This window comes from Thermobia domestica, chromosome 14, assembly GCF_964235325.1.
Source record: "Thermobia domestica chromosome 14, izTheDome1.hap1.1, whole genome shotgun sequence".
Classification (NCBI taxonomy): domain Eukaryota; kingdom Metazoa; phylum Arthropoda; class Insecta; order Zygentoma; family Lepismatidae; genus Thermobia; species Thermobia domestica.
In genome coordinates this window covers 145,739,389-145,755,718 of record NC_137467.1, presented here as the reverse complement: position 1 = coordinate 145,755,718, position 16,330 = coordinate 145,739,389, and the positions used below count along the sequence as shown (strand labels likewise).

Sequence of the window (16,330 nt, the reverse complement as noted above, 5' to 3'; positions counted from 1 at the left end):
AACATCTTCATTGTGTTTTGCCTTTCCAATTGCACTGCATTCATCTATCATCTCATTTCCTAGTTTCAACTTCTCTCAACTTATAGATACCTAAATAATGCCCCCATATTTGCATAGTACGGTCTATGAAATGGATGTCCTGATAACGAAATAAAGAATATGAAAACCCAACTACATGAATAAATGCAAAACCCCAAAATAAAATGAACTGGAAACAAAAATAAAATATAAATCACTTAGCCCTCACCTTTTATTATCTATCCCATTGCTTTCCCCTCATGCTCCCCCCGAAGAAAAGGTGTACCCCTTGTTCGGTCTAACACTCAAAGAAAACGGCCAGCTTTGCACTAGCCATTTTTTTAGATCCTTTCTTTTTGGTGGAAGCTAAATGGGTATTTTATGCCTCTGTTCCCAAGTATGAATGACGATCAAGAATTTAAAGTGTGTAGACGGATTTTGGTAATTAAATCAAATAGGTTAACTCTTCGACAGAAACAAAAAGAGCAAATGTTGTCCTTATACATTGATAAACTCCTTTAGGCTACGTAAACTGATTATTCTTATGGGAATTTGAAAATAAAGAGAAAGTTTGGGTGGAAACGAAGGAACTAAGTGCCAAAATAACCTTATATGTAAATAGAAAAATAAGTGTAAGAACAGGAAGAGGAAAGTAGAGAAGTGTGTAATTGGCAAATAGAATTATGGAGATAATGTCTTTCGCTAACTTTGTTTAATACTATCTGTACAGTGGGCTACTAAAGTAATGTCTCTTTCAAACAAGAAGTTTTGGGTGAGGACGCGGGGAAGAGAGGGTATAGTTGTTGCCCTCTGAAAACTGCCAGGATAGTTTATTACTCTGCAAAGACACACATTTTTTCAGAGTTGCCAGGTATATGGTGAATGCCATGTTTGTGGAGAAATCCAAAGAAATGTTCCCTTTCGATCATTTGTAGCTGGAGATGCTGTAAATCAAGCTTCAGTGACACCTGACACATGGCTACCTAGCAGTTAACGAGCAGAGAAATGCCGTCTATTTTCAAGCAGATCTTTTTATCGTAAGATATCCAACACATTTTTAAAATGGAATCTTTAAGATTTATGCCCCACAATTATTCCGGATAGGCTAAACGAGGTGATGATGAGTATTTAAGAAAATGATGAAATGAAGAAAGTGGGTGCAAACGAGAGAACCCAGGGAAAACCTACGCACATGGTGTTTGTCCACACAAAGTTCACTTGGCACAAGTTGGGGTCGTACCAAAGACACCATGAACCAGAGGTAAACGCCCTACCACTGAGCCACCACGGCATTTGAATTTTCTTACTTGACATTCCCTCCGCTTCCTAGTATTTTCTGGTGCCGGATTTGCTATAGCCACTGCTTCATTCTTGGAGATGATTGGAGCTGCTTCATGCATAGTCTTCTCTGCACGAGATTGTGCCCATGAATTTTCTTCGTGATACCATGTTTCCTAGTGTCTCCCTGTAAACAATCCAGACTTTGAAGCCAAAATGAAATGCAATCTCTAGAGATAACAAGAGATGTAGTACGACGCAAATTCGCTAAAAAAAATCAAAATATAGTTGAAAAAGATCACTGTTGAGTTAAAATGCTTACAAAACCTTTAAATATTAGGGTAAAATGTACAATACACGATCCAGCTGGGCACCGCTTTAAAAGGGTATAGTAGAGAAGGGTAGGGTAGGGTAGGGTAAGATAGGGATAAGTAGGGGAGGGGAGAGAACGGGTTAGCTTAAGGTTAGGTAAGTTTTGGCCCATTGTCATAAAATTAATATAATGTAATTTCTTATTTCTGAGTGAGTATATCAGTTGAAGCTGGCATTGTAAAGTTAACCCAAATATTATACGTAGCTTCTTTTTACTTTGACGTGAAAAGATTTAGGCACTTTACCTTGCTACGTAGTAACCAGTGCCGATATGCCTAACATATTCAGACTACTGCATATTAACTTGTGCAGTTCTGAACACAACAATACATAAAATATAGTGTGCTTTTAATATGCTATAAAAACGAACGACTCAGATGACTAAAACGAATGATTCATGCTCTTCTTCTTTCCTTTAGTGAACCATTATTGACACTCACTTTGAAAATGAGTGGCAACGACAGTAACTCTGAATATTATGAAAATACTTCTTGACACTAAATCTAATATATACGGAGAAATAAAACTTACCTATAATTTTGCTATATAAAGAAGTATCACCGCTTAGGGTAGTAATTTTTTGATATTTTACTATTATTTCGCCAGCTTATCGTTTCATGTCTTCTTCTTAATGAATCCAATTTCTGGTCGTATTCCAACGAGTAGCAGTAGAGTTCTATCAACATACAAGCACAAGGTACCATAATATGTATACTGAGAAATCTTATTAAAATAGCTAAATAATGGCTGGGAAATAATTTCTCCATTAAAAGCAGGAAATCTGAAACAAGAGCCCCATTAAAAGCCTGGCTGGGGAACGGTGCCCCGTTACATGCAGGGCTGAATAACGGTGCCCCATTATGAGCGGAACTGGGAAACCTGGCCCCATTATAAGCAGAGCTCGAAAACAGGACCTGCATTACAACCGGGCCTCTGAAACAGGAGCTCCATTACAAGCGGCTAAGAAACAGGAACCTCATTTCAAGCACATATTGGAAAAGGGGGGCCCCATTATAAGTGACGCTGGGAAACAGGGCCCTACTACAAGCGAGGCCCTCATTACTTGCTACATAAGAGCCTAGTGCATAATAATACAAAATATCGTTGTGTTATCTTATCTGCTCTCTCTTATTATTTAGAAATTATTACAGCCAGTTTTGTCCTTAATGTTTTTTGGGCCTCCAAGACAGTGGGGTCCTACGCTATAGGTTGTTTAGCTTATACGTAAATCCGGTACTGCCTACGTCCACACTGTATTTATGCTGAGCTCTCCTGAAGGCAAACTGCAACTAGTAATGAAACTCCTCGATAGTGCATGCACTGCTAAAAGGAATATTGTGGAGTAACTGTGTATTAGATGTGAAGTGACCATGAGATAATTGTGTACACTCTTAACTTGATACGCTAAATTCAATTAATTTATTAAATTGCATTATGAACGACAGAATCATGAACTCTTGAAAATTCATCGGAAGAAAACTTTGATTAAGATTGTACATTCCCAAACAGTCTCTGTAAACACATATTTGTTAATAAACTCGACTAGTTTCCTCATTGCCTTTCCGCATACCTTCAAGCATAGCCTGATACTTCCCCATTCATTGAACTCGTTAGTCATAATTCTTCAGCCGAACAAAACCACGGAGGACACATCAACAAAGGGGATATTCGCCACGAAGTTGAGGAAGGTGCAGGATCATCGGAGACAAGCAGATCCCACCATTGGAGGACGACCGACTCCATGTATAAAGAAAATCATTCTGCCGGTTCATCGCTGCAGACACTTTTGAGTTCGTCAGCAGAGTAGTGGAATGAAGGTGAAGAAGAATATTATCGCAGAGACGTATCAGAGAGAGAGAGAGAGAGAGTTCGACGCCCCTAGTACTCCAGCAGGATTGAGTTCCAGTTGATGGCTGTTACAGAACATCCAGGTTCCTCCACGGCAAACCCTTCACCGTTCCAGATGACCAGGACGCGCCAACCTCGTTGGAATTATCAGGCTAGTGCTCATTCCTATTTCTTTACATCCTTTCTCTTTCTCACCTGTTTCCACAACTAGTCATTTTTCAAATTAGAAACATTTGAATTTTATTTAAATTCAACCACAATTTCTCAGTTAAGTACCGTGGTGTGCATTATTTCGTTGCTTTCATTTATTAAGTATTCTGAGCTACAACTGATGGCACAGCACCGGCACAAAATAAAGTTCTAACCTAACCTGAAAATATAAGTAACGTGTCGAAATTCGATAGAACTGTCTGCTCGACTAATGCCAAAGAAGTAACTCTGTGTGTTTTTTCTGTACCAAATTTTTCACTTACGAAACACTCGGAAATACCCATTGTAAAATTGTTTCTTCTTCAAAAAAAAGATGCTTACTTTAAATGGGTAATCTAAAAGTTGTTTGAATAAACATATTAATACTAAAATGGCCCATAGATGGCAGAAGAAGTATCTGTCGGTGAAGTTGACAGTCGTTCACACTAAGGCAAATATTTGCATAGCATTGCAAAAGAAAACATTTGTAATTAATAGACTATGTTACAGTTTTTAATTTTTTATGACAATTTAATTTATTTTGTACATATTTGGGTTAGATGTACAAAATCTCATGCTGCTATGGGAGACCTTGTATGTTATTCGCAGTTTTGAGAGCGTATGATGGATTCTTAAGACCTTAGCAATTATTATAATAAAGAACTTCTCTGAGACCGTCACAAAATCCCTTAAATCTTCTATTTACGTAACACTCTTCCCTAAGAGAGGGCGTAACCCTCTAAAAGGGTGCTAGTCATTATGACTAGCTATAAACAGACTGACTGACTGACTGACGTATGATGGAACCACCCCAGACATTGTGATTACCTCTGCCTCCCTTCATAATCGCTGTAATGTTACAGTTCTGGGGAATCTGGGTAGCGATCATTTACCAATCAAGTTAACAATCACATGTTTAAAATCTTCTCAAACCCTATCCAGTCATACTGCTCGACGTATCCTGCGTTTCGATAAAGCAAACTGGGAAGCTTATAGAACTGATATAGCTACTGCGTTGGCGGAAACTCCTAGTCCAGAAACCGAAGAAGCACTTTATACTACACTAGATACTATCAACACAGCACTTCAAAATACCGGGAATAAACACATCCCTACTACCAAGCTTACTTCTCCAAGCCGTCCTCCGTTACCTCCGCAATACTTACCTCTCATACGACGTTCCAGAGCCCTTTACAAAGAATATATCCATACCAGAAACGAAGAAGCTCTTCGTCATCATCGTCAACTTCAACGCACCGTCTCCAATTACCTTAAAGCTTATAAATTACGCAACTGGATAAAAGCCTGTAATTCCTTAGCCGAAACAGCTCATCCAACACAATACTGGAAGCGCTTCCATCAGCTCACAGGACAATCCACTCGTACTTCATATCCGTTAATAGATAAAGATTCCCCACTACAAGGTGACAAGGATAAAGCCGACGCTTTTGCAACGTATCTCCAGGGAATCTTTTCCCCATTACCACCTGCATACTCTCAGCGTGTTCATCCGGTTGAGAAAATTAATTTTGACACCTTTTGTCTTCAACCTGACATCTCTCATACTTTCCCGCACAAGACTGCTCTTACAAAACCAATTACAGTAACGGATATAACTCGAACTGTCCAGAACAAGAAAAATACTGCACCTGGTTTCGATGGGATCACTTATCGCCATATTAAAGAAGCGCCTTATCAGCTGCTTTGCCTTCTTTCTCTCATTTATACATTCACCCTGCGGACAGGCTTTGTTCCTTGTGAGTGGAAGACTTCCAAAACACTGATGTTCCTAAAACCACACAAACCACCAAATACTGTTTCTTCTTACCGGCCCATTCAACTTACTTCTGTGTATTGCAAAATTCTTGAAAGAATACTTGTTCGACGCCTTCATTCTTATCTAACAGAACATAATATAATCCCTCTGCATCAAGCTGGTTTCCGCCCCGGTTTTAGTATCAATGATCAGTTACTTCGTCTGTCTAATATTATTACCAATCAGTTTAATACACAATTTCCATCTTGTCTAGTGCTCTTCGACCTAGAAAAGGCATTCGATAAGGTATGGCATGCAGCTCTCATATATAAACTTATCCGTCTGACACTTCCCATATCATATATCAGGTTTATCTATAATTTTCTTCACAACCGTATTGCTTATGTTGCTCTTAATGACACTCTCTCGCACCCGATATTTATTCTTTCTGGAGTACCACAAGGGTCTGCCTTATCACCTTTGCTGTATCTTCTATATGTAGCAGATATGCCACCATTGCCACCAAACACACATATCTTTCAGTATGCAGACGACACTGCATTTCTTACATTAGGCCGGACTATTCACCGTATAAGTACTGAAATTAATGCAGCAATTCAAACTTTTCTCACCTGGTGTACGAAGTGGCGTCTGAAACTCAACCCAGATAAAACACAAGCAATAGTCTTTCACCCAAAACGCAGATCACGGGTACATCGAAATCCTTCACTACTGAATATCCAAGTAGATAACATGCGGGTTCATCCAGCTAAACATGTAACGTATCTGGGAATTATTTTTGACCACCACCTCACTTGGCGCCCTCACCTTCAGAATGTAATACAGAAAGCATATAACAGGATTAACCTTATCAAACGCCTCACGGGTACTACTTGGGGACCACGAGCAAATACCATCCTTAATTCCTACAAAGTTTTCTTACGATCAGTCCTGACCTACGGATTCACTGCATGGATAGCCGCACTCCAGCGTCATTATGAAAAACTGAAGATACTAGAACGACATGCCATACGAATAGCCTACAGAATAAAACTTCCTAGTCCTACTCAAGATCTTTACGACATTATGCCTTTTCCACATCTTGTGTTCCATCTTGAAGCTTTACGGACGAAGTATATTACTAACCGATTCGAGTCCCGGCATCCGTTACTCCTCACCACAATGCAAGCAGACATCCCGTTCAATCCACCTCGCAAATTACAGGATACACCTTTGTCGCTACTCTTTGCACTTTACCGCTATACCCTACCTCCTGATCATCCGGATTTAGACGCAGTTGCAGCTTTTTCATCATCCGTCGTTCCTCATTACATAGCCCCTTCATCCTCTGCACAATAACAACCTTATGTCTTACCAGGGCACCGTTGGTCTTCATCACGTCCAAAGTTGGACAGAACATAGCATTCACCTGGTACACTATCACATCTGTGTTGTGTTGAGACAGTGCACTTCATGTTCCTCTTTTCATTTACTTCTTCTACTTTTCTTTTTTACCATGATCAAATAAAATAGAACCTGAATAAAATGATGATTAACTCCCCGTGTAACCAAATTGCACTTAGACCATCTATTGTACTTGTATTAGCAACACCAATACGTATTGTAACCTAGGCCAAAGAGAGGGCGTAACCCTCTAATGTCTGGGAGTAGGAACTTATTTTATAAGGATAAAGCAATTAGATGAATAAAAATTTCAATGTTACCCTATTCCCGTACCAAAAAAAAACGTATGATGGCGCATCTTCTGGGTCGATAGCAATATCGACCGTATCAACTGTGACGTACCAAACGTCAGAACAGTTGTCTTTTGAGAATCCTTTCAAACTTCCTGGTCGAAGAAGCTTCATACTGTGTGCAACCGCTGAGAGACTCATCAAGCCCACCTCAGCTGATACCTACGCAGTTGCCAAGCGTCTTCAGGCCCACCTAGACCTCTATCCGAACGGGTGGTCTTCATATAACCTTACCTTACCTACTACATCTGGCGGCTTTTAAGCTTGCGTAATGGATCCTGGACCAGGTCCAGGGCATCCCGGACTACCGCACCAAGTTGTTCAGGGCCCCTCTATTCCATCAGCGAAAGGGGATAAGGGGAAGGATCGGCATGAAGTCAATTCAAGTTTTACAGGAACTTCAAATTTGCCATCCAATGCATCCGCTCCTATTAATACTGACCAAATCAAGCAAGCTTCAAAACGTCCTCACACATTGAGTGAATCCTCCTCTTCTTCTAATGAACTCATGGACGCAGACTTCCCGCCGCTTAAGACCTCTAATAAACCACCAATTTATGACTTCCTTCTCACGAACTATGCTGCTACATATCAGGATCTTCGTCAGCTATATTTACGAATTTTGAAATACGTTCCTCGAACTAACATCAAACAACTCATCCATACCAAGAATGGTATCATTATACGCTCGCCAGATCCAAATCTAGCCTCTACCATACGTAACACTTATTCTTATGAAATTTTTGGACCATCAGCAGATCTTAAGAAGCTAACTTCCAAACAAGTCAAGCAACCTCCGCCTCGTCGTAAACCACCGGCACTTTCTGTAGTCATACGCGGTGTGGACCCTCAATTCAGCGATGAGGAAATTACCAAAGAACTGCAGCTGGAGGGACATTCCGTTCTAAAGTGCATCCGTATTAAGAACGCTACTGGTTCTACTTATATCGTGCGGGTTCTTACGAATTCCCAAGACACCATAGACAATCTTCATAGCGACGGTGCTTATATTTATTTAAAACGTCATCGAGTTGAACCCTCTCGCTCCTCGCCACCTCTGCCTGTTCGATGCGAGCGCTGTCAGTCGTATAACTCCCATTCTACATCTGAGTGTAAAAATCAACTAAAGTGCGGCTTCTGTACAGGACCTCATGCAACGAAGGCCTGCACGAATCTCAACAACCCTCCTAAATGCTCGACTTGTAACGCTCAGCATCCTACCTATAGCTATAAATGTAAGGCGAAGCCGGGAGCAGAACCTCTGAAACCTGAACTCACTGTGCCTATCCGTACACATGAATCGCCAGACATTACCCCTGCTCCAGCTTCAGCTTCTGAACCAGTCACGATCAATCAATTCCTCACATTTCTTACAGTCTCTCTTCAAAACATCCATCCGTTCCTCAGACAACATATCCTTCAGCAAATTCATCTCGCTGCCAAAAGCATCTTCCATATTAATTTCACTGGTACGTACTCTGGCAACTATGTTCATTTTCACTCAATTCCTTATGAAACTGCCGTTTAACGCCTTGCTACATCTACTGTTCATCACGCTGATCATGGCCATTAAGTTTTTGTTTTTAAATATTCGCTCTTTAGCTAAACATAAACCTTTGTTTGAACAACTACTTTTGGAAGAACATGTTAATTGCTTCTTACTGAATGAAACCTATCTTACTTCTGCCTCACTTTGCAAAGTACCATCATACCATCTACTCCGTCACGACTGCCTTACGCCCTCACGCCGTGCCAACGGTGGCGTAGCTATCGGATTCTCTCCTACAATTCCCCATAGACTCCATAGCTCTGGGATACAATCTTTGCCCGAACACCTCATCAGTACCTTATATTTTCAACAATGTTATGTAACCGTAGCCACCATCTACATCCGACCTGGACATCCCATTCCTTTGCAGTTCTTTCAGTTTATTTCCAACTCCTTTCGCAACTATGTTATCATGGCTGACATCAATTTCCACAGTCGCTCTGACAGACAAAAATCTGACTTTCGCACATATATCCAAACCCATACTACTGGCTTTATCCATCAACTTCCAAAACCCACCCAACCTATCAGTAACACTACACCCGACGTCGTTATTACTTTATCCAGCTTACTCTCCCAGATACAAGTGGATGTTCTTGACCCCATGGGCAGCGACCACGTGCCCGTAACACTTACCATTACTCCACACGGCCAGCATCATCTAGTTCCTTCCGCCATACATCCCAGACTCATACCTCGTTACGACAGGGCAGATTGGCCGAACTATCGATCTTATCTCACCACTCACTTAGAAAACATCCCTGCTCCCACCACTGAACAAGATCTATACGACACTCTCCACACGATCACCCAAAGCATCCATCAAGCCCCCTCTAAATATATACCGCAGACGTCTCTTCATCCATACAAACCGACATTACCGCCTCAATATTTGGCTCTGATTCGTCGCTCGCGACAATTCTATAGGGACTATAAACGTACCGGTAATCTGGAATCGCTTCGTTTATCTCGTCAGTACCAACGAACTGTTCATAATTACATTGTAGCGTACAAGAAACGAACCTGGATCAAAACCTGCAATAACTTAGCAGAAAACACGCATCCCACAAAATTCTGGAAGCGCTTTAATCGACTAACTGGTAAATCTTCTAGCACTACTTATCCATTACTTGAGAATAACACTCCTATCCTTACTGATACCGAGAAAGCCAATTCATTTGCACATTATCTTCAGGATGTTTTCACCCCACTCCCACCTGTCACACCGAATCGTCTCCATCCTGCTGATCATCTTAATTTTCACGCCCCTGCCTTGCAACCTAATCTCAATCACACTCTCCCACCCAATTCACCTCTCACTGTTCCCATCACAGTTGCTGAAATTCAGAATACCATTGCTCGTAAACGCAATGCAGCCCCTGGAATTGATACTATCACCTATCGACATATTAAAGAGGGTCCTTATGCTCTTCTTTATTTACTCTCCCTAATTTTCACTTTTGTTCTCCGCACAGGATTTATTCCTGCCGACTGGAAGACTTCTAAAACCTTAATGTTTCTGAAACCCGGTAAGACAGCATCATCTGTTTCATCCTACCGCCCTATCCAACTTACTCTAGTGTTCAGCAAAATCCTTGAACGGATACTAGTCTCCCGCCTTCATATTCATCTCACTACTCATGACTCCATCCCCATTCATCAAGCAGGCTTTAGACCATCCTTTAGTATTAATGATCAACTTCTTCGTCTCACTACACATATCACTAATCATTACAATCTCTCGAAACCTTCTTGTCTTGTGCTCTTTGATTTAGAAAAAGCATTCGACAAAGTTTGGCACATAGGCCTCCTCCATAAACTTTCTTTCTTTCGCCTTCCCTATTGCTATATTCGCTTCATCTTTCACTTCCTGTTTTGCCGCTTGACATATGTCTCCATTAACAATCATCTCTCGCATCCTGTCTTCATCAATTCCGGTGTTCCACAAGGTTCCGCCCTTTCACCTTTACTCTATCTCTTATGCGTGGCGGACTTCCCTCGCCTTCCCTCAAATGTTATTCTCTTCCAATACGCTGATGACACAGCATTCCTAGCCACTGGTACCACCATTTCTCAGCTCAATCATACTCTTCAACAGGCCATAAATTCTTTCTACTCCTGGTGTGAACACTGGCGTCTCAAAATCAATGCAGATAAAACTCAGGCAATTGTTTTTCTTCCTCCACGTACTCGCAGCCGTATCCATCGTAACCCCACCAGGCTCCACATCCAAGTCGATAATTCACCTATATCTACAAGTAAAACAGTTACATATCTCGGCCTAACCTTCGATTCACAACTGAAATGGAATGCTCATCTTAAACGCATTACAACCAAAGCTACAAACCGCCTTAACCTCCTCCGCCGCCTCATAGGTACCACTTGGGGTCTCCAAGCAACAACCGTCTTAAACACATATAAAGTCTTCATGCGTCCCGTCTTGACGTATGGGTATACAGCTTGGGTAGATGCACCAATTTCCTTTTACAAACGCTTACTCATTTTAGAACGCCATGTCCTACGTCTTGCTTACCGTATAAGGCTTCCTAGTCCTACACATGACCTATATGCTCGAACTCCCTTCGCCAACCTTCTATACCACCTTGAAGACTTGCGACTTCGCTATATAACGAAGCGATTCCAGACACACCATCCTATGCTATTCGACACCATGCATCGTGATGCTACTTTTCGCAAGACCTCTGCTCTCTTACGCCATACACCGTTATCTATATTATTCACTCTTTACCATTACACTCTCCCGCCCAATAGTCCATTTCTACCCCTCATCGAAGATTACATCACAGACTTGCACTCACCTTACATTCTTCCATCTTATGTTGCACAGTAATCCTTCCGTACTAACAGGGCTCCCCATGTCTCCATTATATCCAGAGCAGCCCCTGGATAAGAAGATAACCTGCATTCGTCCGACTAACATTTCCCTAGTGTTGTATCGTCAATAGCACCTCACTCTCATCTCATCACATGATCGTCATTCTCTATAGTATCGCTCATGCACATATTACTTTGTATTGTATATATTAATATGTATGGTATATCAATATATCGTAATAATTGTACTCAAATCCTGGCTCACTTTCCACTCCTAATGATTATGGCTAAAAGGCCATAATGACCATTGTTGTTTTGGATTTATTGAAATAAAGATAAATAACTAAAGAAAACCCTCTATTAACCACCTCCATGCTCTGTAACATACCCAAATTCCTTCACTCCCTCATCCCGAATAAAGGGCGTAACCCTTTGTGCGGGCGCTAGCCTCGGCTAGCAAAAAAATGTATAATGGCGAACTGGCCACCTGGAATCTCTAACCAGGTAAAAAAAATAGGGTATCCGTAGCTGGCGGAGAAAAATAACCAAGTCCCTTAGTTATTCCATCCCCATTGGTTTATTTTAGTCGCGATCTTCGTATATACGGTTGCATTACTTGCCTCTTTGGAGTTGAGAAAACAACCGTCGAATTGATTATAATCCTCCACGGAGGTAAAGAGACGTACTTGATTCTAAGTTGACGAACTTGCTATTTCTTTGGTTTTTCGATTTACTTGAGCACGCATACGCTCTCATTGGGATTGACAGCGCTTTTCAGTGCTGGAGGGTGAAGCTATCATCATCATTCTATCTTTTATCATCAAATCGTTCATCACACATTTATAGACACACATCTTCGTATTTACATTTGGGCATCAGCCCAGGGGCGGATTTTCGATGGCGGACCCACGGCTAGGATCAGGCAAAACGATGAAAGGCAAACATACAGGGTTACCTCAATTTCTACCTGGACCATCCTAGAGCACACCGAAGGGCAGAACCCGCAAGGATCCGAGTCACACTTCTTCTATTATTAGTAAATCTCAGCAGCGGCGAGGTTCTCAAGCCTCAGTTGCCTCTGCAACTTCCGTCATCTCTTCTGGTTCTGTCCGCAGCAGATCGCCACATCCATCAGAACATTCAGACAGTTATGCCGAACGTCTGCAACAATCTCCACCTCCGAAGAAGCAACATCTCGCTTCTAATTCATCTCTAAACCAAGTTCCAATGGACATAAGTCCATCTTCAAATCATTCTGACGGATCCACTCCACCTTCAGTTCATTCCATGTTATTGACTAATTTCAACGTAAAATTCAGCAATGCGAAGTTTGTTGCCATACAACTACGCAAGTACCTCCCTCGAGCAGCTATTTCAGAAATCGTTCATACGAGGAATGGCATCATCCTAAAAACTCCGGACCCAACTCTCCTTACCACAATAAAAAACAAAGTGCCTATTGACACTTTCGGTCCAAATGCGAAAATTCAATCACTCAATTCCTCTACACGTAAGCAGCCTCCACCACCGCAACGCTTACCATTGCTATCTGTCGTTATTCGGGGAATTGATCCATCTTATACAGATGAAGAGGTCCAAGAGGAGCTTAAGCTAGAGGGCCACACCATTACGAAAGTAATACGCATTCGAAATGATAAAGGGCCTACCTATATGGTCCGTGTGCTTACAAACCATCAAGACACTATTGATGAGTTACTAGCATCAGGTGCATACATTTACAATCACAAGCACAGAGTAGAACCATCACGAACACCAGTTCCTATGCCAGTCCGCTGTGAACGTTGCCAGGTCTACAATTCCCATCATACGTCAGACTGTAAAAGTTCAAGTAAATGTGGCTACTGTGCTGGTCCACATGATACCCGGACTTGTAATAACTTGCAATTGCCACCAAAATGCGCCACTTGTAACGAGCAACATCCGGCCTACAGCTACAAGTGTAAGGCTAAGCCGTACCCTATTCAGGATCATCCCGAGCTCGTTGTTCCTTTGCGACCACCGGCACCAGCTCAAACCAATCCGCATCCGATTGACGCTCCAGTATCATTAGATCAGCTCTTGACGTTTCTAACGCTAGCTTTGCAAAACATCCATCCCTTCATTCGGCCTCATATCTTACAACAAATCATTCTTGCAGCAAGAACCACTTTCCATGTTAATTTTACTGCAACCTATTCTGGCAATACTGTTCATTTTCATAAATCCCATGCTAGTTCACTTGTTTAACGTCATGGCTCTCACTTTTCTCTTTCTGAACATCCGATCACTACCAAAACACAAAGTTTTATTTGAACAGCTTCTTCTTGAGGAACATGTTACATGTTTCTTACTCAATGAAACTTTTCTTACAAACTCTCGAACTTGCCGTTTACCACGATATACCATGTTACATTCTTCAAATCCCGTACCTGCACTTCGAGCCAATGGGGGAGTAGCCATAGGAATTTCCCCTCACATTCCTTATCGCCAGCATCAGTATACTACACCAGCTCTTCCCGAACATCTTCTTGCCACAGTTTATTTCAAAAATGTCGTAATCACCCTCGCAACTGTATACATCAGACCAAATCATCCTTTGCCTCAGCAGTTCGTTCAATATATTTCCAATACTTTCAATAGATACATCATTATGGCCGATTTCAATATGCACAGCCGCAGCAATGGTGACCGGATAAATTTCATTAACTTCATAACGACCCACACTACAGGAATAATTCTAGATCTTCCACAAGCTACACGCCCAATCTCAAACACCAAGCCTGACATAGTCATTGCCTCCTCAAATCTTGTTTCACATTGCACTGTAGAAATTCTTGATCTTCTTGGTAGTGATCATGCACCCATCAAGCTTGTCTACAAACCATACTCAGCTACAACCCGTTCCTCTTTACCAGTTCGAGTGAGCTTGCGCTACGATAAAGCTAAATGGGATGAATATCGATCGCATATTTCAGATCTTACCAGTAATCTAACAGAACCCGCCACAAGTGACGAATTATACCAGACTGTCGATCGCATTACATCCGCAATTCAGGAAGCCAGCAACTTGTATATTCCAACAACACAATCCGTTCCATATCAGCCTAAACTTCCGCCACAATATCTCTCCATGATCAAACGTTCCCGTCAGCTCTATCGAGACTATCTCCACACTCGCAACCCAGAAGCACTCCGACGTCACAAACAACTTCAACGTACAGTGCACAATTACATCAAAGCTTATAAGCTCCGATGCTGGGTGAAAACGTGCAACACTCTGTCTGAAACATCACATCCTACTAAATTCTGGGCTCGCTTCAATGCACTGTGCGGCAAATTCTCTACTACACCCTATCCTATTTTATTCGGTGACACACCTGTTAGTACCGATAGCGATATAGCGAATGCTTTTGCAGATCACCTACAAGGAATTTTCACACCGCCAAAGTGAGAAAGCACCTCATCCCGCAGACAGACTCAATATTTCATCACCACAACTCCAACCAAATACTACTCATATTTTACCCCCTAATATTGCTGTGTCCGCCCCAATCACCACTCAAGAAATATCTCAAGTTTTCCATAATAAAAGAAATACTGCACCTGGCCTAGATAACGTGACGTATCGACACATCAAGGAATGTCCTATTTCACTATTACTTCTACTTGCAAATATCTATACATTCATATTGCGCACTGGCTTCTTTCCTTTAGCTTGGAAAACATCTAAGACGCTAATGTTTCCTAAACCACATAAACCCCCCCAGAATGTTGCATCCTATAGACCTATACAACTCACTTCCACATTCAGTAAGATCCTGGAACGTATCCTGGTTAAACGATTACATATTTACATATTTACTACTTCCAGTCACACAAGCAGGTTTTCGGCCAGCCTTCTCTATACATGATCAACTACTTCGACTCACAACGCTCATTACTCAGCATTATAATTCAGCTCATCCTTCCTGTTTAGTATTATTTGACTTGGAGAAAGCATTCGATAAAGTCTGGCACCATGGGCTCATATACAAACTTCTGCAATTTCAGCTTCCTATCTCCTACATTCGTCTTATTTACCATTTCATTACAAATCGTATCACCTATATCTCAGTACGAGGCAGTTTGTCACATCCTATCTTTCTATTCTCTGGAGTACCACAAGGGTCAGCCCTGTCTCCTTTACTATACCTCCTGTATGTAGCTGATATGCCCCGACTTCCTGATAAGGTCCATCTTTTCCAATATGCGGATGATACGGCGCTTCTCGCACTTGGAACCACTATCCAGCAGCTTAACATTATCTTACAAACAGCTATCGATCGCTTTTACACCTGGTGCGCTCTGTGGCGGCTTACTATTAACGCAGCTAAAACACAAGCCATCGTATTCTTACCCCCTAGAAGAACTTCCAAAGTTCGCCGAAACCCACGCAATCTCTCTCTGTATGTTGATGGGGTGCCTATTCAAATCAGTAACATTGTCACATATCTAGGAATTACCTATGATCACCACCTTACTTGGTCGCAACACCTGAAAACCATCACCACTAAAGCTTATAATAGACTCAATCTCCTGAAACGATTGACTGGTACCACCTGGGGCCTTAAAGCACACACCATTCTAAATACCTACAAGGTTTTCTTACGACCTGTCCTTACCTACGAGTTTACTGCTTGGATAGCTGCCCCAACTAAGTTCTACAATAAACTTCTAGTTCTAGAACGCCAT

General features: G+C 41.6%; 1 protein-coding gene across 1 annotated transcript; it reads left to right on the top strand.

The window, feature by feature from the left end:
- The first annotated feature begins 14,003 nt into the window (after positions 1-14,003).
- LOC145670033 (uncharacterized) lies at positions 14,004-15,050 on the top strand. Its single transcript, XM_081738377.1, has one exon. The coding sequence runs from the start codon at positions 14,004-14,006 to the stop codon at positions 15,048-15,050; it is 1,047 nt and encodes a 348-aa protein (XP_081594503.1).
- The last annotated feature ends 1,280 nt before the right edge of the window (positions 15,051-16,330 follow it).

Coding starts and splice junctions, on each gene's coding strand:
- LOC145670033 (XM_081738377.1), top strand. CDS start 14,004: ATGTTACATTCTTCAAATCCCGTACCTGCACTTCGAGCCAATGGGGGA.